This window comes from Artibeus jamaicensis, unplaced genomic scaffold (assembly GCF_021234435.1).
Source record: "Artibeus jamaicensis isolate MK-2021 breed Jamaican fruit bat unplaced genomic scaffold, CSHL_Jam_final contig_471, whole genome shotgun sequence".
Taxonomy (NCBI): domain Eukaryota; kingdom Metazoa; phylum Chordata; class Mammalia; order Chiroptera; family Phyllostomidae; genus Artibeus; species Artibeus jamaicensis.
The window spans coordinates 8,443,376-8,466,550 of record NW_026521850.1 but is presented as its reverse complement, the minus strand read 5'-3'; the positions used below and the strand labels follow the sequence as shown (position 1 = coordinate 8,466,550).

Genomic DNA, 23,175 nt, shown 5'->3' with positions numbered 1-23,175 from the left:
CATTTATTTTTTAAAACAACCCCTAACATAACTCTTATTGTTTAATAAATGAAGAAACTGAGCTTTACAGGTTGCCTATGGTCACTCAGCAAGGAAGTGGCAAAGATGCAAACTCGCACTGGTTTTCCCAGTCCACCATGCTGTCTCCTATTAGGTCACTTTCAGTGATGTAATAACCCTGCAACTGCCAGGAGAGCACAATTCGTATGAGATGCTACTAATCAAGAATGAAGATACTATCTTCATTCTTAATAGCACCTTACTGTCAAGCCTGACACTAAAAAGGAGGCCGATTCTTTTTATTTTTTAAAGGTTTTTAAAAAATTATTTACCTTTTAGAGGGGAAGGGAAGGAGAAAGGAAAGAAATATCAATGTATGGCTGCCTCTTGTGCAACCCCTGCTGAGTACTGGCCTGAAATCCAGGCATGTGCCCTGACTGGGAATCAAACTGCAATCCTCTGGTTCGCAGGCCTGCGCTCAATCCACTGAGCTACACTAGCCAGGGCAAAAAGAGGCCAGTTCTAATAGCCTGATCAGTGAATGGAGGCACAGTTGCAAGTAGAAACCTAAAAATACTACCCTAAGCTTCTACCACGTTTTTGGGCTGCAAGATGGTTCCTACTAGAAGATACTGATTCCCCTCCCTTATAGCAATCTCAAGGTAAGAGAATTCTGAATGTAAAATCTTGATCTAAGTGGGAAGCTAGAGCCCAGGTGGCTGAATTTGGCAGATCTTGGAAAATGGGTAGTTGAAACGAGAACCAGAAGTTTCTTTTTTAAACATACAGTATCTTTTTCTTAATATAAGAGGCTTGTTAAAAAAAAACACACACATAGAAATAATGAAAATGACCCTGTGATCCCATTTGCCCAAAGATACCACTAATAAACAATTCACCACGTCCTCTCCCAAATTAAAACCTGCCTTCTCCTTAATGTTTCTATAGTATTCCCACCAAAGCCCATTTAACTAGTCCCCTATTCAACTTATGAGCTGTTTCCCATTTATTTTTACTATTATAAATGCTGAAAGGAGTATGTGTGAATACGTATTTTGCATACTTGTCATTTTTATAAGATAAATACACATGAACACATGAATATCTAAGAATATTTGTGAACTGCTAAATCTGCAATTTTTATTTTTAAAAATTTAAACTGCTAAATCTGCAAAAATAAATGTGCAAATTTCCAGTTCTTTTTTTTTTAAGGAGATTTTATTTATTTATTTTTAGAGAGGTAAAGGGAGAAACATCAATGTGTGGTTGCCTCTCTCGGGCCCCCTACTGGGGATCTGGCTGGCAACCCAGGCATGTGCCCTGACTGGGAATCAAACCGGTGACCATTTGGTTCTCATGCTGGTGCTCAATCCACTGAGCCATGCCAGCTAGAGCGACATTTCCAGTTTCAACAGCTATTAGTAGATTACACTTTGAAGAGTTCCCATTTCCCCAGACCTTCATTTGCACTTCATTCTTTAATGTAGAAGTTGCAAACTGAAATGCCCACGTAGGACTGACAGGAAACATAAATACCCGAAGGAGGCCATGCAGGTCTGTGACGAACCCGAGAGGGCGTGCTCACTTGAAGGGGCGGCCACCACTCGTTCTAGCCAAAAGGCACCACACAAGCCCAGGGTTTGATTTTTCCAATTTATCCAGAAGACCAAAACCACAAATTTTTATGAAATTCTTGCAGGTTTTAAATGTTGACAACTAACATGCTTTTATTTAAACAATAGTGGCCAAACAAAATGTAGCCTATAGGCCAGACTACATTAGGCACACGGAATTTTGTGCTAGGGTAAAAAGATACAACATATTTTCACTTTGAATCTTATTATTCATGAAGCTTATCTTTTCCTGTGCTTACCAACGAAGGACATATTTGTTCAATTTTGGTTCATAGTGACTGTTAGCACCCTTAGAAAAAAGATGCTGCCCTGGCTGGTGTGGCTCAGTGGACTAAGTGTCGGCCTGCGAACCAAAGGGTCACCGGTTGGATTCCCGCTCAGGGCACATGCCTGGGTTGCCGGCCAGGTCCCCAGTAGGGGGCTCACAGGAGGCAAACACACAATGATATTTCTCTCCCTCTCTTCCCCTCTGTCTAAAAATAAATACATAAAATATCAAAAAAAAAATAGATGCTTATCTTTTTATTTTCGGATTCTTATCTACAACAGATACTGGACCCAAAAAGGTACGTTACTTGAAGTACAGAAGCTAAAGCATGGGTCTGGCTGACCCAAGTGTACCCAGAAAAAGCATGTGAGCACTCATGTAAGACCCAGTTGCTATACTCTCCTCAGCATACATAGAGCACTACAAGATTTTTTAGAGAAAACAGTAATTTGTAAATCTAAGCATAATTTTGAAGAGGAGGCCTGCCTGTAATAATGTAGAGCTTCCCTCCATGACTTGGTAAGTTTACCTAACACAGAAAATTTTCTCTTTGGTGTGACATCAAAAAAGGTAGAGAATTCTCACACCCCCTCCCTTTGTTATCATATTGGATTTAAAGAAGTACTTTCAGTCTTTTAAAAAATAAAATGAAACACAAATCTTTGCTCTCAAAATGGCACTGCAGTACTGCTCCCACGGGAAGAAGTTTCAGCAACCTCCCCAGTGTCAGAGCTTCTTCTCATCCCTTCTGAGTCGTCCATTACGGATCTCCAGACCCAGGCGTTCATCCCCTGCACTCACCAGAGATAATGACATCCAAGACTACCCACGGTCCCAACAATGACTTCTGAATGCAACTATCTTTTCATCAATTGTAAACAAGTCCTCAACTCTTGGCTCCATAGGGAGTCCCTACCAAGTTAGTATAAACTCTGAAACAGGGGCAGAGGTCAAGGGGACGAGAGCTCAGTCTAAGCTCTGGATCTCATGCTACCCCCCACCCTGTTCAAAAGAATCCTTATCAGAAATCCAGGCCTAGTGTTAGATCTTCACAGCAAAAGGTCACATTCAGGAGACTTGATCTAGCAGATTCAGCTGAAGTTTTAGAAGCAGGCTCTTGGAGCAGTTCCAAATGTTGAATACCTAAATCACTAACAGAATGTTGTGGAGGAAAGGTGACATAAAGGGAAAATAGCAAATTTGTGAACTTCATTTTTTTCAAGAAAGAACTCTGATAAATAGTGGATAAATTCTGAACCTGAGTCACAGAAGAAATCTCTTTGGGAACCTTCCCCATAGTGAATTACTCTACTTTGTGTCCAGAATCATTCTAAGGTACGCAAAAGAGCCCCAATGACACTTTGTAACAAAGTCTTTATTCTTCTGTACACAAAAGCCCCAATATATATGTTATAAGTCATTATACTGTCTCAAACTCTTTCACTAGCTTTTGTGACTTGTCACAGTCAAGAGTCTAGAGACAGGATAAAAGATCAGTGAAAACAGCAGCTCTGAAGTCTGAGATACTTCTCCACTATGGGCTTTGGGGTGAGTCATTTACCTCTCCAGGCCTCAGCATTCTCATCTGTAAGACAGGAAAACTTTGTAAACAAGTTTTTTGAGTGCTTAACAAAAATGCAGGTGAAGCATTTAGTGTGTATTAAATATCAGCCATCATTTTTTAATAATCACCTGAGGACATGTTTTTTTATTGATTTTAGAGAAACTGGAAGGGGGGTAGAGAGAAACAATGATCAGCTGCTTCCCACATGCCCCGACCTGAGATTGAACCCACAACCTAGGTATGGTGACCAGGGATCAAACCCACAACCTTTTGGTGTAAGGGGCAACACTCCGCCCAACTAAGCAATCCAACCAGGGCTAGCTATTATTATTATTAGTAGTAGTAGTAGTAGTAGTAGTAGTAGTAGTAGTCGATGATGGTGATGATGACAATAATGATGTTGTAGTAAAAGCCACATATCATCAAATTTTGTGTCTGTTTTCCTAACTGAAACAGAGTCCCTTGAAGGCAGGAACTGTCTTAGCTCGGCACATACATCAAAGAGGAAATGGGAAGGAAGAAAAGAACAATGAACTAGATATTACAAAGTCAAACTTAAAATCAGATATATTTACATAATATAACCATAATCCTCACTCCTGATGAATATATGCAAAGTGCCTGACACATACAGAATACCCAATAAATGTTCGTTTTCTTTCCTTCATTGATCTCGAACAGGCAGCCTTAAGTCCATTCTCTTCAGACCACACTCAGGCTTATACAAACTATTTTCTGAGACCAAAATTGAGACATATAGTTTGACAACTAGGAATGAACCCATTAGGAGATGGTACAGAATATTAGAATTTTGGATAGAAACTATGATTACTCTTATGATGTACATTTCTCTTTTGTACCTTGAAGGATCCACAAAAAGTCTCCTTGGGATCCCCAAACACTTGACAGATAAATGCAAAACCAGGCAGAGCAAGCCAGTGGTGTTAGGCTGTCTGATTCTGAAGCTGTTTTTATCTCACCCGTTCATCCTACTATCAGCCAAGGATCCCTGCTTCATGGGTATCTGTCAGTATGGCAAGAAAGAGCAAAGATTAATTCAACTTTCAAGTTTCTTTTAAAATGCTCATTTATCTAGGTCTTTGCTTAGTAGAAAAAAGTATATACATATATATTTTTTAAAGTCTAGGTCAGCAAAAATCTGAATATGCAGTTTTTTAAATGGTAAGAGTCGGGTTTTTCACTGTACACATTTTTACCTCAGTGTGCTCTCTGTAAGGTCTTGCTACTTTCCAAACAGAAAGTGCATAACCTATTTGTTTTAAGTAAGCAGAGAGTTAATTTCCTAAGAGGTTAAATAAATGGGATGGCAGATGGTCATTTGGGAGGTTACCTGCTACTGGTTGGGGGAAGGGGCCCGAAACATTCTAACAGTCAACCAGATGGTAAAAGCCAGTCCTGGCCAAAGTGGTGAGTAGGGTATGAGCTCCGCTCCTCGGAGGGAGCTACTTGCGAAGCAGTAACTTACACCTGCTAACATCTGGAATGATTTATCTTCATGTCATTAAGAAATACAGGCTAGTCTAATTGAACACAGTGCAGTTACAACAGCCCACAAGAAGTACAGAGAGACTGAGAATTTTAACATTATGTTGCATAAACTTAATAGTATTTACCATTTGCCAAACATTATTCTAAGTACATTTATTACTTATCTTAAGCCTCACCATAGCCCAATAAAGGAGTAACTTTTTATTATCCCCATTTTACTGATGGGAACACTAAAGCACAGAGAGATTACATATCTTGGCCAAGATTGCAGAGCTGGTAATTCCTGAAGCCAAGGAATCTTAAGCCAGAGCCCATGTTCTCAATTCTAAAGAGTTTTTTGGCTTGTATAAAAAGCTAAAAGGGTTCAACTGAAATGCAGAGAAAAAACGTATATAAAAACATACTCATTGTGACATTAGCTGTACCACTAAAAAACTGGAAACAATCTAAATGTCCACCAACAGGACAATTAGTAAATAAATCATGGTAAAGTTATTATAATGAAATATTATCCTGCCATTATAAATATTTATTTTAAAATGTTTCATGACTTGAAATAATGCTGCTAATGTAATGCTGAGTTGGGGGAATAGAGTATAAAATTATATTTATATTACAATTCCTATTTATTTATGTAAAAAATAAGTTCATGCAAATGGAAGGACATTCTCAAAAAGAAACAATGGCTATTTCCAGGTGGTGGTACTAGGGGTGTTTATACTTTCTGTGTTTTCCACAATGAACATGCACTGGCCTACTATCAATGTAAAAAAAGGGCATTTTTTTTTTCTTTTAATCAAGCTACACCAAGATCCTTCAGCAGTTGGAAAAAACAGCTAAAAAGCTCCTACTGTTAACTTCCAAGTAGTTACTTTCCCTGGGATAATGCCCCTGAACATCAAACAACATACTGTAGTCAGCACATACCAAAAAGTATGCTCATCTTTAACTCCAGAAATGGAATTAAAATGAGTATTGTCAATTTTTGGTCAATGTTTACTCTCTATTTACTTGTACAATTATTTTGTAACAAGAAAAATGGATTTAACTATTTACAGGCCAAAAACTCAAAAATGGCTTTGCTGAAATAGATAATTAGGGACAAAAGTTTGACTTTGGAGGAAGAACAGCTGTTGCTAATCCAACTATTTACCCTTTGACCTTCTCTTGGCCAATGACTGAACAGTATCAATTGTTTTCCTGTATTATGTGCTGTTTACAATCCCTGAGAGGCATGAAAGGAATTAATAATTTAGCCTAGAAAGCTGACAGCCTTTACTGGGGAGCCCCTTGTCTGTGGGACAAAAATCAGAGCTAGTAGCTGTCCTCAAGTCACAGGTCCCTTTACTGTTCCTGTTTTATAACCTAATTGGCCCCCAAACATAAATCAATTATTTCTCCTGTTTTAAGCAACAATGACTTCCATTCGCTAACTTCCCTTGTATCAAGTCAGTCCTTGTTCTCTCGAGTTTTACAACTATATGGTAAACATGGTAGCTGAGGAAAAAAACTTGGGGAGCAGGACAGACGGGTTATTTGGAAACAGAAGCACAGAAAGGTTACGCTATTTTGAACTTCTCTTGACCTTTTACTGCCCTTGTCCCTAGCTTATGCTAATAGGCAGGGTACAGAGATGCTTCTTGTAGAAATGAACTTAGCCTGATCCTGTGCCCTAACATTGGACTCCAAGAAGCCCAGGAATCATAGTAAGGCAGCCAGAGTGTGAACAGCTGCCCATATTACAAACATGGCTGGCTACCTACCTGCTCTATAGCAGAAAAGGTGCCCCCCAAAAAAGGTCATTTGAGTTGGACAAAGTTAGTCCTTCCTCATCTAGTTCCAACACATCCCACCTGTTGTCTCAAACGTACTGTCTATAACCACTGCCAGGCACAATGGGAAATTAGCAACAATGGTATTTCCTGTTCCAAATTAAACAAGTATGAGCAGGCTTTCCCTATCAGGAATTCCAGAATTAGGGAATTCCAGAATTATGGGACCTCTAAATTCCCAAGATGCATCACAAAGAGATCCCTATCGTTCTCAATTTTATGTGCAAAAATCATGAAGTATTAACATAGGAGATGTCCTTTCTTCCCAGGCAGAGGCCAAGGAATCTGCAGTATCAACAACTTACAAACAATTGAACGCAACACACACAGAATATCTTAGTCTTGAGATTTTTTCCATCATTCAGTAGTTAGGCTAAGCATGCTCATTTGAACCTCAAGACTAGTTCAAATCAAAATAAGTTTTTATTTCTGCCTATTATAATAACATCAGGCCTTCATGCATCTTTTGAAAGAATAAAAATACTACTAATTTCACAAAGATAATATCGGTATTATTGAGAATACTAGCCACATAAGCTAAGCTCAACTTTTAAAAGAAATGTGACTTTTTTTTTAGGTGATGCCTATTCTGTACTAATGTATTTGTTCATTCTCCTGGAATGGAGAGGTCTATAAATCATCATATCGAGGTAGAGATTCTATGCAGAAATGTTAAATGATTTAGAATCAGTTGGTCCAGAGAGATTATTCAAAAACAATCTTATGAAAACAACATAAGAAGAAGGGCATGATCTGTTTTCAATTGCTACTAAGTGCAGAAAAGGAGAATAAGTTTGGGTACTATGTGCTAAATTAGTCTACTTTAAAAAATATTTTTTCAAATAATTCCAGAAAAGAAAATATTTTCCAATAGACATTTAATGCATGAAGGTTGGACCCAGACTTATTTATGTTATCCCTGGAGCACAGAAATGGGCCTGGAGCAAAGAACAACACTCAATATTTCACTTCTCAATTATCTGGAATGTTTTATATGTGGTTTTGTCTGAAAGATTATAGGACATCTTAATGACCTTCCTAGTGTACAGAAGTGCTTCTAAGAACTGTAACTCAAGACTATAAGAGAACAAAAAGAAAATACTGTAGCATGTGCACACATAGGTACTGGAATTTTGGGCGGCAGAGCAGGGTAAACTGAACCTATACTACCTACAAAACTGATTCTCAACTTTCCAACTTCTAGAAAGACAAATCTATGCCCCTGGTGTTTGATAAGCATTCTGGGATTTATTTTGTGTTGCAAATAATAAGTATTAGTCGAACAAACACAAATGTTTATTTATACTATTAAGATGTGGGAGATACTATTAAATATATGAGAAGGTCCACGGCATCACAGAGATGACATCAGCCAGGATGGTGAGAAGGTGAACTGTAGCAGTTGACCCAACAGGAGATTGACAAGAAGCCAGTTCCATGACCCTAAAAGGTACCAGAACTCAAAAATAATTCTAGATCATCTCATGGAATCTCAATCTAAATCATCGTTAGACTTTTTGGCATTATAGCAAAAACACTGGATATTCCCACATCCTATTTCTAATAGTTATAACAATATCCAAGAATTATGTGTGCCACATTGTGAGAGCACTGGAAACACAGGTGATTATCGATGATCAAGACCTACACAGTCCTGAAAAACATCGTTTACTGAGACCTTGAAATGGTTACTTTCATATCTTAACCTTAAGAATGTACATGAAAGTGCTTCAGAAATTAAATTCTGGCATAAAAGTTATCAATTTTAAATGTCTACCAGGTGTGACCAACCTTTTGGTGTCTCTGGGCACACTGGAATAAGAGTTGTCTTGGGCCACACATTAAATATACAAAAAAAAAATTTTAAGTGAATTTACAATTTCGTGTTTGTAGGCATTCATAGGCATTCTGGGCCGATGCAGCCTGTGGGCCATGGGATGGACACCCCTGGAAACCAAATACAACCTGTCTTTGAAAGAAATCATGTCAAAACTAGTCAATACTTTAGAAAAGTGGCTGTGAGTATATGGTTGTATGTGTGCAAAAATGAAAGCACAATGTTTATTGTTACTGGTTTCATGGGAGGATGGGTGGACAAGGCAAGGAAATTAGAATCAAATGGAAATTTTCAACTAACCAATTTTCTGTGAAATGGCTTGATCGTGGCCACTAAATAATATCAGAAGAAAAAGAAAATATAACTAGAAAAGATACAATGCCCTCCCCATAATAATAAATTAAAGTGAATACTAAGTGAATCAATAAGACCCATCAATGACACCTTCAGTAATACATTTAAAAGTACACACACACACACACACACACACACACACACACGCCCTTTTCTAGTCACGAACACTGGGGAATATTCAGAACTTACTACTTCCTGGGTCGAGCTCTGTCAATTCATCCTGACAAAAACCTACAGAGAAAACAACAGGAAAAAATGGTTATGATTTGTGAATTACTCAAAGGTGACTCCAAATATGAAAATGCAAATATCATATAGTATTTCAAAAGTCTACATTCATTAGTCAAATCTGGATTTAAATCCTAGTTCTATAACATTGAGCTACTAGCTCTCTCTCTCTGAGTTTCTATTTCATTAACTTGATATTAAAAAATGGGTAAGGAACCAAAAAATGGATAGTAAAAGCATTTACCACAGAGTAGTAATGAGGATTAAGTGAGATTCTAATATAAAATGCTTCTTTAATACAGTCCTTGGCACACAGTGGGATCTCACCAAATGAAAGCACAAATAATTATGAGTAAGCATGCACTATTAGTTGGAATAAAAATTTATAGAAAAATTTCAACTCATTTAATATCTGTCATGTGCTACTTAATCATTTTCCAAAAGAAAGCAAAATATACTAAATATGAACTCACAACAAATACAGAGTGATTTTACTTAAAAATTTCACAGATGCTGAAGAATTTTACTTATAAAAAAGAGCAAGTCTTCTATTAGTAGGTGTGGTATTCGGTTAGGGATGAGCACCCCGCAAAGCACGTCTCGGGCCCAGAAAGTCTGAGCTACCTCCAGCTGCCGGAAGTGCGACTGTGACTGCACTGAGACACCAAGCACGGCCAATGGCAGAGTGAGGGCTCCGTACAGAGCTGACAAGCTCTTTTCTCCTGTAATGACTGCCTGCTTTCTCCAGTTTGCTTTCTACTCATTATCAGTCCAAGTATTTCCTCAGAAAGCTTTTTCTTCCCTCTCTTACCTTTGTCTCAAAAGGTCAAAGGGCCATTATAATTTTTTATAATAATTTGTGTACTCATCAACAAGGAATTAATTACTTGTTCAATGTCCGATTGACTCCACTATTAGAATGTTCTACAGGGGAAGGGACCTGACCTGTCTTGCTCACCACTGTATCCCCATTACCTCTCACAAGCCTAGCACGAAGTAGCTGTTCAATAAACACCAACTGTAGTAGTATCTCAATGGTAAATTTGAAAATTTGGAGCAAGGCCTGGCCAGGTAGCTCAGTTGATTACAGTATCGTCCTGATACCCCCAAGATTAAGGGTTCAATTCCCCACTCAGGGCACATACAAGAGTCAACCAATGAATGCATAAATAAGTGGAACAACAAATCAGTGTTTCTCTCCACTCCCCCACCCCTTCTTTCTCTCTCTTTCAAATCAATAAATTTTAAAAAGTTTATGGAACAGCCCTGACTGGTGTAGCTCAGTGGATTGAGCACAGGCCTGAGAACCACATGATCATGGTTTGATTCCCAGTCAGGGCACATGCCCGGGTTGCAGGCCAGTTCCCAGCAGGGGATATACAAGAGGCAACCATACATTGATATTTCTCTCCCTCTCTCCTTCCCTTCCCCTCTAAAGATAAATAAATAAAATCTTTTTTAAAAAACTTTTTAAAAAGTTTATGGAACAAAATTAAGACTAGAGGGATATGAGAGCATTTTCTGTCATCAGAGCTGGGCAACCAGGGAGTCAGGCAGAGAAGAATTCAAGTTGCAGGAAAACTGTTTAAACAACTTTGAAAAGTCCTTTGCAATCCTGAATGTTTTGGCCACACCATTCACCAAACATGCCACATCCCTTCTTGCCTTCCTGTGCTTCCTCCTCCTTCTCTACTTGGTGAAGAACTATTCACACCTCAAGGTCCAGTTCAAATATCACCACCATGAAAGATGGAAAAAAGCAGCAGCCCCTCCTACACTCACCAAAAGATAAAGGAATGATTTAAGTATCTGTCCCCTCTACCAGACAGTGAGCTCTTCGAGGAGAGCGATGGTGCCATCTCCATCTGTGGAGCTGCCCCTAGGACTAGAACAGTCTGCCGATATTCTACAGAAGATCCTAAGGAGCAGGATGAACCAAACAGAAAGCACAAGCCTGCCCGTACATCACAGATGGAGGGAAGAAAGTCACAGAATCAGAGAAGTGTAGTCTAAAAAGTGTGTGGAAGGTATAAGAGAGAAAATATGACCTAAAACCAGACTTGGGAAGGTGCTAAAAAACGTGGCTGAGATGCCTGAGAAGGTCACCTCAGAACAACTTTAAAGTCTTTCCACATAAAGGCAATGGAAATAGGGAAAGCTGTGCGAGATGCCAGGCAATGAGGAAATAACTCGTCATTACACAGGGGTTCAATACTGCCATTTGAACATCCTGCCAGAAGTGCAACTGAGAACAAACATTCATTTAATATGAACTGACTCAAAAATAGGACAAAAGCATGGAAAGGCAGGGTCGTATAATGATATAAAGTTAAACCTCTCCTAAGTTCTCATCCAAGCCATTTTTAAGTTTAGTTATATGACTTTAAGCAAATAATACCCTAATTTGGACTTTAGGTTCTGAACATTAAATGAAAGGGCTGTAACAGAAGTCTCAAGGAAGCACAAAGCATTTTCTGAAAGCAAACAACATTCTGAACTCAAGAGTAACTAGATAAAATACAAGGAGTGACTAAAAAAAACAAAGAAAATCCTAAGAATAGCTAATTGGCCATCTAGTATTTGCCTAGCAACCACTCTCCCATTCTTCTGTTAATGGCATCCCGCTTTTTCTTTGCAGACCTGTCCCTTTTATACTCTCAGTCCATATGCCCCGAGTAAGATGGACCCTAACATTACTATAAACAAGGATGAATAACAGCATCTACCTTACAGCTCTGTTAAATGAGATGGTATATGTAAAGGCTTTGCACAGTACTTGTAAAGTCAGAGCTACTACTAACTAATCCCTAGGGTCCATCCAATCCAGTGCTGTGTTTTCAGTAGCAAAGAGCAGATTAAAGGAGGCTAACTACTGACCTATTCATGACATCATCCTCAAAGACCCGGGATGGAACATCACTAATGTCCCTTTAGTTACCTACTCTGATTCTTCAATCTTTTTTACATGTTAAGCCTATAAATTGCTTGATGTCATAATTCCAGATCTATTCCACCTCCTGAGGAAAAAAAGAACTCTCTATATTTGCCTTTACAAATTCCTTTCATGGTTGCAAAGAGTGTGTATTATGGAATTCAGTAACTATGCCTAAAATCCCCACCCAGCCCTGAGACCACTGGCCAATAGTGTTGTCCCTGATTTTACAGGTCAGCGCTACAGCAGGAGGCCTGAGGAGACACAGAACGATGCTACTCCCACCTCCTGATGACAAATAAGTTAACAGAATGGCTAGATCTGGCTATCATTCCCTAAGTTTTACCCAGATCCTCAGCAAGCAGATCCAGCTAGCAAAATGATTCCTAACTAGAAGAGTCCACATCACTGCTGGGAGTAACCCAACGCGTGTTCAATTCTATTCAACACAAGGGCAAAGGATATTGGAGTTGTTCAGTAAAAAGCATACTCCTAAGCCCCATCAATACACAAACATACACTCAAAACCATCTGCCTCACAGAATACAACACATTAAACAGATCAGGAAATGTGCTCAGAAATCCGAGGTCTTTGGTTGGTGACTTAAATAGTTTTAAAAGAGGATAGACAAGAAACACAAATTGGTTCCTAAGAAGATATATTACCAAGTCAGCATGCTCATAAGCCATCTGAAATCGAGTGCAAATTAACTTAGCACATTTTAACTTAGAAGGCAAGGCATCGGTCTGAGTAGGAGTTGGATTCAAATCCCAGATTTACCACTGTTTTTATTTTATTAACTACCCTGTGCCTATTTTTCCTGAAATGGGGGCAAAATAACTTGTTCAACTGTCGTGAGAGCTGGAGGATATATATAAATCATCTACTTCAGGGCAAGTGATTGATAAATGGCTCTAAGTCTAAAAAATTTCTTTAATTCAAAGAAACATCCAGTTGACAAGCTTTTCTCCAACAGGTATTTGGCAAAAAGAAAAAAGATCAGTGACTCCTCAATCTGTGATTGGCTACAGTGACAGGTTACAAAGTGACTTACACTGCCCTGACTGGTGTGGCTCAGGGGGTTGGGTGTCATCCTACAAACCAAAAGGTCCCCAGGTTGACTCTCAGTCAGGGCACATGCCTGGGCTGTAGGTCAGGTCCCCTGTTGGGGGCATGTGAGAGGCAACCAATCTATGTTCCTCTCACACATCAATGTTTCTCTCCCTCACTACCCCTGTATCTAAAAATGAATAAATAAAATCCTTTTTAAAAAGTTACTTATCTTTTTCTTTACTACTGTGACTATATAAAATTATGAATTTACCACAATAGAACCTTAAACCTTTTGACTTTAGTTTTCGTTTTGCCAAATGTGAATAAATAAAAATTTATGGGTAATACCAGTAAGCAAATTCAAGCCTGACACACTACCTAACCGTAATCTGTAACGTGTCCTTTATAGAAGAAAGTTAAATGTCACTCCAGGAAGGCTTCGATTTAATCGGACGGCAGTAAGGCAGCACTGTCCAACAGAGACCTGGACGTTGGTCAGGTCTCTGTCTATTTTGGAGCCTCAGCAGCCAACAAGCAAAATTATGTGAGACCCTTAAAAGGTAAAATTCTACAATTATAATCAAACATCCTACCTTTCCCAAACAGAAAATGTTTTAGTTGTTGTTATCGTTGTTTAATTTATTGACTTTAGAGAGAGAGAGGAAGGAGAGGGCAGGAGGAGAGACAGACAGACATCAATCTGTTGTTCCACCCGTCCGGGCATTCACTGGTTAATGGGTCAAACCCACACCCTGGGCATATGGGGACAACGCTGTAACCGAGATACTGGCTCGGGTCCCCCAAATGGAAATTACACGTATCCTTACATGACCTGCCACTTCAACTTTATTTCTCTCTTCTCACCCCATCCCACCACAGTGTATATATACTCTACCCATACTGAACTGTATAGGCATACCTCATTTTACCACACTTCCCTTCACTGAGCTTCAGAGAGGTTGCCTTTGTTAGAAATTAAAAGGAAGAGCGCCTCCCCCCCACACCCCCGGGAAAAGAGTATGGCTCATTTTATTGCAATACTCACTTTACTGTGGTGCTCTGGAACCAAACCTGCAGTATTTCCTAGGTGTGCCTGTACAATGCAGCTCACTGAATTCAACACGCTCTTCAGCCTCCATCCATTTGCACATACTATTTTCTCCACCTGAGCCCACCCATTCACCACTGAGTCAAGACTCAAGTCACATCTCTAACCCTCCCCCCCTACACAAACACACACTCACAAGTCAAAGTTAGACAATACAAATACAATAACTGAAGCTATGGTCTTTCGGGAACCTTTGAAAAAGAGAAAACATTGCTTCCAAAATCCAAGAAAAACAAACCAGATCTGCAAATTCAAAGTTAAAATGTTTTAATAACTATGAGATATAGCACTATTTCACCTAGTCAAGTGTAATTCAAGCTTTATATACTGCTACTTCAAATGTGAGATGTGAAATGAAACAGAAGTTCCGGAAGGAAGCCAAGGGTCTAAAGGGATTCCGAAACTGCTCTGGTTCGTTAGGTCCCCCGCTCTGTGCTGCCAAGGGCCCCTGTGCTTCCCCCGTAACACATCACGATCAGGGCCACTGGGTGTGAACTCAGGCTCTACGGAAAGTTGTTTTCCACATTCCTCAACAAAAAAGCTAAAAATCGCTACCCAAGGTTTGTATGAACAGTTACTTCCTGGTCCTTCATGGACCAACCAGCTCTGGTCATTTGCATCAGTTGCCCATCTGCTTTGTCTCCCCTAATTATGAACAGGTCCCCAATGAAACTGCGTATCCTTCTTTCAGTCATATCTGGTCTCAGCCGTAACTATATCCCCACCCAGAGGGCTGAAACATATCCCAGGATCCCAGAAAATAGTTGCTCAGTAAATGTTGAGGAACTACTTTCTCCAGAGAGCAATGGTACTAAACCACAATGCCAACTCAATGAATTTCTTGCCAAAATATCAAGTTCTAAAAAAAATAACAGTTCACTATTCTCTGCCTTTAACGTATAGAAAAGCACCCTGGCTGGAGTGGCTCAGTGCATTGAGCGCTGGCCTGCAAACCAAAGGGTCGCCAGTTCGATTCCCAGTCTAGGTGACATGCCTGGGTTGGAGGCCAGGTCCCAAGTAGGGTTTGAGTGAGAAGCAATCACACACTGATGTTTCTCTCCCTCTTTTCCTCTCTCTAAAAAGAAATAAAATCTTTTTTAAAAAAAGAAATCCCACTCTAATAAATGAATGAATGAATGAATGAATGAATGAATGAAGTGTAGAAAAGTGACGTCCAATAGAAATTCCTACAATGGAAATGTTCTGTCAATTATGGTAGCAACTAGCAACATGTAACAGGTCACTGAGCAATCAAAATAAATACATATACCTAGGAAGTTTGTAAACACCAGTTCAACTCAATACTTCAATAAAGGAACTCTAAAATTTCAAGAAGTAAACTAAAAGCACAGAGAGCTACAAGAGAAAAAATGTGAATATATACTTAATGCTACCGAACTATACACTTAAAAATGACGAAAAAGGCCCTGGCCAGGTGGCTCAGTTGGTTGGAGCATCATCCATATACCAAAAGACTGCAGGTTCGATCCCCGGTCAGGGCACATACCTAGGTTGCAGGCTGAATCCCTAGTCCAGGTGCACACAGGAGGCAACCAAATCAATGTTCCTTCTCTCACATCATCACATCACATTTCTCTCTCTCTTGCTCTCCGTCCCTTCCTCTCTCTCTAAAATCAATAAAACAGATCCCCAGATGAGGATTTAAAAAAATGATTAAAAAGGTAAAAATTTATGTTATACGTATCTTACTATAATAAAAACAGATGTTTTACTGAGCCTAATAAAATAAAGATCATGAAATTAATAATTACTCTTCAAAAATATTAACTGAATGATGGACAGACAGATTGAGATAGATGGACAAGATGCTAGCGGGAAGTAGTGCAGAGTAATAAGTAAGAGCATAAATTCTGATATGAGAACAGGTTTGAGTCCTGGCATCATCATCACGGACTGAGTGTGTTAGCTCAGGAAGTGACTTCACCTCTCTGAGCCAATTTCCTGATCAGTAGATTGTTGTGAGGAGTCAGTGAGATGACACACTTAGGCCAGTGCTTGACAGCTGTTATCATTATCAGTGAGAGAGCAGCCCTGGCTGGTGTGGCTCAGTGGACTGAGTGCCCGCCTACAAACCAAAGGGTCACCAGTTCAATTCCCAGTCTAGGGCACATGACTGGGTTGCAGGCCAGGTCCCGAGTAGGGGATGCGCAAGAGGCAACCACACATTGATGTTTCTCTCCCTTTCTCCCTTCCCCTTACTAAAAATAAATAAATAAAATCTTTTAAGAAAGAATACCAATGAGAGAGCAGAAGCAATAACCATGGAGCCAGGGTCACGTGGAAGGGAGAAGCATTCATTGGACAAACAGGGCTATTTGAGGAAAATATGCAGAGGAAGCCACACGTAAAAGGCATGAACAGAGAGGGGAAACGGAACATCACCTGGTACTTTGATTTGACTGGAACCCTTGCCAGAGCCATATCATAAAAGGTTTAACTGTCATACATGAAGAATTTTTTGGCTTTTTGTCTATAGGTAACAGAATCACTGAGGAAAGGAAATAAAAACATGTACACCTAGGAAGTTTATAAACACAAGTTCAACTCTTAACTACTTCAATGTAGGGGCTCTAAAATTTCAACCAGTAAACTAAAAGCACAAAGAGCTAAAAGAGAGAGAGAGAAAAAGCTTTGTGCAGGCAGCCAACATAAACATGGCCCACCCACAGCTCCTTAAATTCTAAGAACTCTTCCCATTTCTCAGGGCCCTCCCCCAACTCTATCTTCTAGGCTCCTCTCGGTACAATGAATGAATTGGATGGAGGCTGAGAAGGAATGCGGGGGATTTTTGTTTGGGGTTGGGGGGCGTTGAGTATGTACATACATATACAACGTTAGCTGGCCAGACCATGGTGGCCTTACAGTCAGGCCTGCAGCGGGAAAACAGTCCCAGAACCAAGCAGATACAGAAACACTTTTCTCTGGATTGGCTGAGCATTAAACTCACATCTGCCTCTCCCTGCCATCCAGTGAATGGGATGCCACTCGGGCCATTAGCTTTTGTTTCTCATAGGCCAACCTGAAAAACATCTTTCAGAAATAACAAAATGCTTTTCAATGCAGGAACATAGCACGACAAGTCCATAAGCAAAAGCTGGTTGGCACAGCTTCAAGTCGTATTTCCCATTCTCCACCTACAAATGTCAAGGTCACATTTTTCAAAGTGTAACAAAAACAATGCCCTTTTTTATAATGTTATTTTCTTGATGTGAAATCTTAGGGGCAAAGAAGAGGAGCGGGGGAAGCCAAGGATTCTCAATTATATAACCTATTGTGCCCATGTATTTGCTCAGCTTAAATGCTGCTTACAAGTATCTACATTTCTATGGAAACACTAATAACTTCCATCTGATCAACCTAATCACCTTTCATAGCTTTTCAGGCTTCCAGCTTTGTAATTACAGCCTTGAAACCAGACTGAAGGTAGCGAAGCCAGCCCAAGATTATGACATTTCAGTTTTAAGAAATTAAAAAAAAATGAAAACAGTTCACAGCTTCAAGGCTGTGACTACAGAATCAGAGGGCGAAAACCGTTTAGGAAGGCAACTCGGTTTGATGAGTCAGAGGTCATTAGTGTTTCTATGGAAATATAGTGCAGGCATTTCTCAGAAAACTGCATGTACTGATGAGCCTCTGACATTTCTCATTTACAATTTCTGTTCCCTAGCATAACAAAAGGGATTGTTCATAATTCTTCATTCAGCCTGCATGTTAGACAGATTTCAAAATGCACACATACAAAAAATGTGCAAACGAATCTGTCAGTTGCCATTTATTAAATCTGTACTATATGCCAGGCATTGGCTTGATGCTTTACATGAATCTTACTGAAAGTTGCTACTATTACCTCCATCTTACAGGTTTAAGAGATTTGTATTCTGTTACATGGATAGAACCACAAAAATCAAAACAAGATAATATATTCAGAGCAGTTTGGCTAATACATGCTTTGTAACACCCAGATAGGTGAGAATTTAAAGTTATTTCAAAAAACAAACCCTGAGACTCTCCCAAAAGCAGAGCCTCACAGTCCAGAGTCCAGAGTCCAAAAGCAGAGCCTCAGAGTCCAAGAGCCTTAGACAAAACTCCTCCAGAATAATCCAAGATTTCCATGTCTGAAGCAGCTAAAGTAATTTCACCAATCATATCAAACCAAAATATAAAACTTTTACAGACCAAGAAGTTCACTTAAACGTGAGTCAGAGAGCTTTCAAGGTCATTTCAGAAAGTGCCCCATACCACCCAACAGATACTCTGATGGAACAGTAGAACCACCTCTGCGCAGGAAATTAGTAAAGATCAGATACAAGCAAAGAGGTGCCCACAGCAGCACATGTACCTTTTCCATATTCTCATTGAAAGCACCCATATAAAAATGTAACAACACGGATGCATGAAGGGTCTTGATGGTATTTGTTCTTTTGGGTCAATCATGGAAATTTATCTGAAGAAAAGAGTCTAAAATGAATACTACAAAATAGGAAGCCACCTACAATTCAACTGCAGAAGAATGATTAATGAAATTATGGTACCCTATTCAACAGAGTATTTTTCAAACACTGTCAATATTTATCAAGAGTGTATAATGGGCAAATAGTCTATTTAAAAACATGATATAAAACTATACTCTTGGAATGAGCTCAGCTGTATTCCAACACACATATACATAAAAAGGCACATTTTGGTCTATTTTTTCCCAGTGATTATATTAAGTGTGGGTATTGTGGCTGGGTTCTTCCCCCCATACCACTTTTCTGATTAAAAATATGTTGTTTTTATAAACAGAAAAAATGCACATTTCAAAAAATCCTAAAAACAAAATGATTTGGCTTAACCCTCTAAAATCAATCACATCAAATGAAGAGGAAAAAAACTACCAGACATTCTGATTCTTGAAATGCCTTTTGAATTACTTATTAGACACAATTCTGAGCACTAATCTTTCTGACACAGCAGTTAGTCATTAATGCCAAAAGCTCAGTACCATCTCTCATGTCCCAGCTTCAGAAATCTATTGCGTGGCAACAAAGAGATACAACACCTTTAATCTTTCACCTGGGATCTTTGAAATCTTAAGTAAAACTAGTTATATGAAAAAAACCCTTAAGAAATTTTTAAAAACTATTCGAACTTGAAGTCGAGATAGGATGGCAACAACTATAACTAATGTATTTCTAGCACTAAATACAAAGGACACTTCACAAACATTAAGGTGAGCCCTGGCCAGGTAGCCCAGTTGGTTACAGTATCATCCCCATATACCAAGGTTATGGGTTTAATCCCTGGTCAGGGCACACACACGATCAACCAACACATGTATCAATAAGTAAACAACAAATCAATGTTCCCCTAACTCTCAATTTTTTTTAAGTTTTTAAAGATTACGAGTGGAATAAAATCCTGCCTCTTCTTAAATGCTAAACTTTCCTACATCCTAAAATGAAGCTCAACAAATATTTATCTACCCTTTTAATGTATAGGGCATGCACTGTGGTAGATTACAAAAGGGATACAAAGATAAATAAAGCTGGCTACCTGTAGATCCTTAAAACCTGACAGGAAAAGTGGAAAACTGACTGGATATAGGAATTATGAAGTAAATGACCTAACAGAGGAACTAGCGGCACCGGCCAAACAGCACTTACTTCTTCCTAGGGGAAACTGGAAAAGACTTGAGGGCTAGTGCAACGTGACTCAGGCTAGTCAGGAAGGAAAGGGAGAATATAAACACAGTCAATACTACTACTCAGGAAGCCACATGTATCTGTTGAATGTCCTTACCCACATTTCCCCCAAATGCAGTCCTAACCTCAAAAATGAAGATTAGACAGGTCTTACCTGACATGTTCTTTCCCTAAATGAAATCGAGGGGGCAAGAAGGGCCTACCCCAGCCCACACACTACGCTCCCATCCTGGGATGAGATCATTTTATCTACCCACATGTTTTTTCACCTATACTTTCCCAACTGGCGACCCCCAAACTTTCAATTCCAAATGAGACTGTCCTCTCAAATCACAGACCCATCTACCGAAAGGCCTACAGCCAAGATCTCCTAGGTGTATCCTACACAGGCTCCAACAAATCCAGCATGTCAAATGGAACCTATTACTTTCTCTTTGAAACCTGCTTCTATGTTCCCAAGTCAGGTTCCAAGTACCACCGACTCTCATCTAAACCAGAGGTTACCAGGGACTCCTCCTAGGCTCCCCACTTCACCGTCCTCCCCCAAATCCTCACCCCAACCAATCCTATCATTCACCAAGGCATTGTCACTCTTCCTCACATCTCCACAGACCTATTCCGAGCCTCCTCACCACCCTAGAATCTTAGATTATTCTAACTGTTCTCCCTGCTGCCTTTCTTCTCTCACTTCCAGGAATTTAGATTTCCTAATCCACTCAAAAACCCTCTGTTAGCAACTCATCTTCAATTCTTTAGCATGACATTTATGGCTTTAATTACTGAAATAAACAAACTCAATATATGAAGAGCTACTTCTTGCAATCTTTACTTCTTGAAGTTTGAAAAGATTAATACATAAATTCCTATTTCCAATCTCTAATTCTAATTCTTCATACAGAAATAAAAATGTCTATGGCAACTTTGGTATTAAGGTAATTTCCTAATATTGAAACATCAACAAAATTATATACAAGGTAGGCAAGTACCTGAACATGGTTTTGCTCTGTTGCAGTCAAACCTCCCTATCTGCTAGTATTGAATCCATGGATTCAACCAACCAAAGATCAAAAATGTCACAAAAACCCAAAAATTCCCAGGAGTTCCAAAAAGCAAAATTTGCACCAAGCTCTATACTGACTTCATGCAAATAAAGTGATATGTAGGCTTACCCTATATAGAAACAAAGGTTATGTGCAAATATTATGCCATTCTATATAAAAGACTTGAGCAGCCACAGATTTTGGCATCCAAGGGTGATCCTGGAACCAACCTCCCACGGTTATCAAGGGACCACTGTACTATAAGTAATAAGCCACCTGCGCAATGCTGAGTGGTCTACTGTGCTCCATCTTCTCTCCAATAAAAGGAGAAAGTCTGGCCAATTTTCTCAGTATTCCTTTCAGCTCTAAAGTCTATGAGTTTATCTAAAGTTGGCAGTTGTGTGTCCTAGGAATGCAAATCATAATGTTAACCTCTGAGGAACCCTTAAGAGGCTGCCAAGATTCTTTGCCTTTTTCTTTTTTTAACTGGAAGAAACCTTACAAATCATCCCAAATCTCTTCCACCCCACCCTAGCCCTCATTTTGCAGGAGAAAGAAATTGTGTAAAGGGAGTAACATTTGCAGCATCTCTCTGTAACTTAACACTAATCATGGTCCTAAAGGCTTTGGCATTTTCCTAACCCCAAAATGGGAACAGCAATAATACTTACAAGCCACAGGTCTGTTGAGAGGATTAAATGAAATTCTAAAACTTTAAAGCACTCAAGAAAAGTACCTGGCACACAGTAAATATTCAATAAGGGTTAGCCATTATTATCATAGTTGGTAAAGTCATTCTGATCTTCACCCTCCAAACCACAAATTTAAGTTTACTCAGGAAACAGACTTCCTGATCTAAAAATGTAGACCACTTTGCAGCGGCTCTGGAGAAGCTATTCTACCCTGCACAAGCATAGGGAATAGGAGCTTTTAAGTCATTACTCAGTGGTATTACAGAGAGTTGGCTTCTTTTTATTTTATTTTTTATCATGCTCCTTCTTATATGTATTAAAACTCATACCAAACAATGAGTTCTGGGTTGCAAAAGAGGGGGGCTGAGGCTATGACAGCCATGTGAAAATTGACCTCTGGGTCAACCATTCAGAACTCAGATCACTGGACCAGTAAAATAAAATGATCAGGGCATGTTTAAGAGTTATAGACACTAGTTTACCCTGCCCTACTAAGATTATACTCTACTCATATAATACATTCTTCCTTATAGTCTTTGATACCTATTGTAAGTTCTGTTAGCTTAAAGTTCTTTTTCTACTGAGTTGGCCGAAAGTTTTAGTTTTTTTTTCCCCATACCATGGCTCTTAGTAGTGCTTAGTTATCTTTAAGTTCACTCAAAACAATTTTGTTTTGTATTGTGACAGCTGTCACATCAGCGTACATTAAAAACACTTATCAAAATTGGTGAATTTTTCTGCAGCCACTTAAATTTGATAGTGGAAGAAATACACATTTTTGACATATTATGCTTTATTATTTCAACATAGGTAAAACACAACTGAAACCCCAACAAAGATTTACACAGCATATGGAGAATATGCTGTGACTGATTAAACGTGTCAAAACATGGTTTTTGAAGTTTCTTGGTACTACTGACATTTTGGCAAAATAATTCTTTGCTGTGGGGCTGTCTTATACATTGGAAGATGTTTAGCAGCACCCCTGGCCTCTACCCACTAGAAACCAATAGCAGAAGATAGCCAACATACTCAAAATATCCAAATCAATAAAGTTACTGGTGAAAATGAAAACTCTGTCTTTTATTTTATGGAAAAAACTAAAGGGACTTCTTGGCCAACCCAATAGCATTATCATACATTAGCATTAGCACAAAGATAATGTTAGAGCAGCATTCTTACTTCCCTATTATCTCAAAACTAAGTGAAATATGGAGAGTGTCATGCTTCCAAAGAAAGAGAGCGTTACTTGGGATACAGCTGTTCTGATCTGATGTTAGCAATCCTCTCTCTGAATGTGCCTCACATTCCTCAGTAAGTCAAAATGACCATAATTTTCAAAGCAAATATTGGCTAACAAGGTCAGGTGAGAGGAGCACACAGTTGTAAAGTAAACAAGGCTGATGGAAATACAAGAT

General features: G+C 39.1%; 1 protein-coding gene and 1 pseudogene across 2 annotated transcripts in view; both read right to left on the bottom strand.

Moving 5' to 3' along the window:
• The window catches only part of NR6A1 (nuclear receptor subfamily 6 group A member 1), a 200,661-nt gene that overhangs the window by 154,471 nt on the left and 23,015 nt on the right, over positions 1-23,175 (bottom strand). For both annotated transcript variants that reach the window (XM_037162784.2, XM_053667744.1), the window contains exon 2: positions 9,188-9,229. In XM_037162784.2, the coding sequence (XP_037018679.1) occupies positions 9,188-9,229 (42 nt within the window). The remainder of the gene's footprint in view (positions 1-9,187; positions 9,230-23,175) is intronic.
• LOC119035419 (uncharacterized) lies at positions 22,058-22,117 on the bottom strand (annotated as a pseudogene).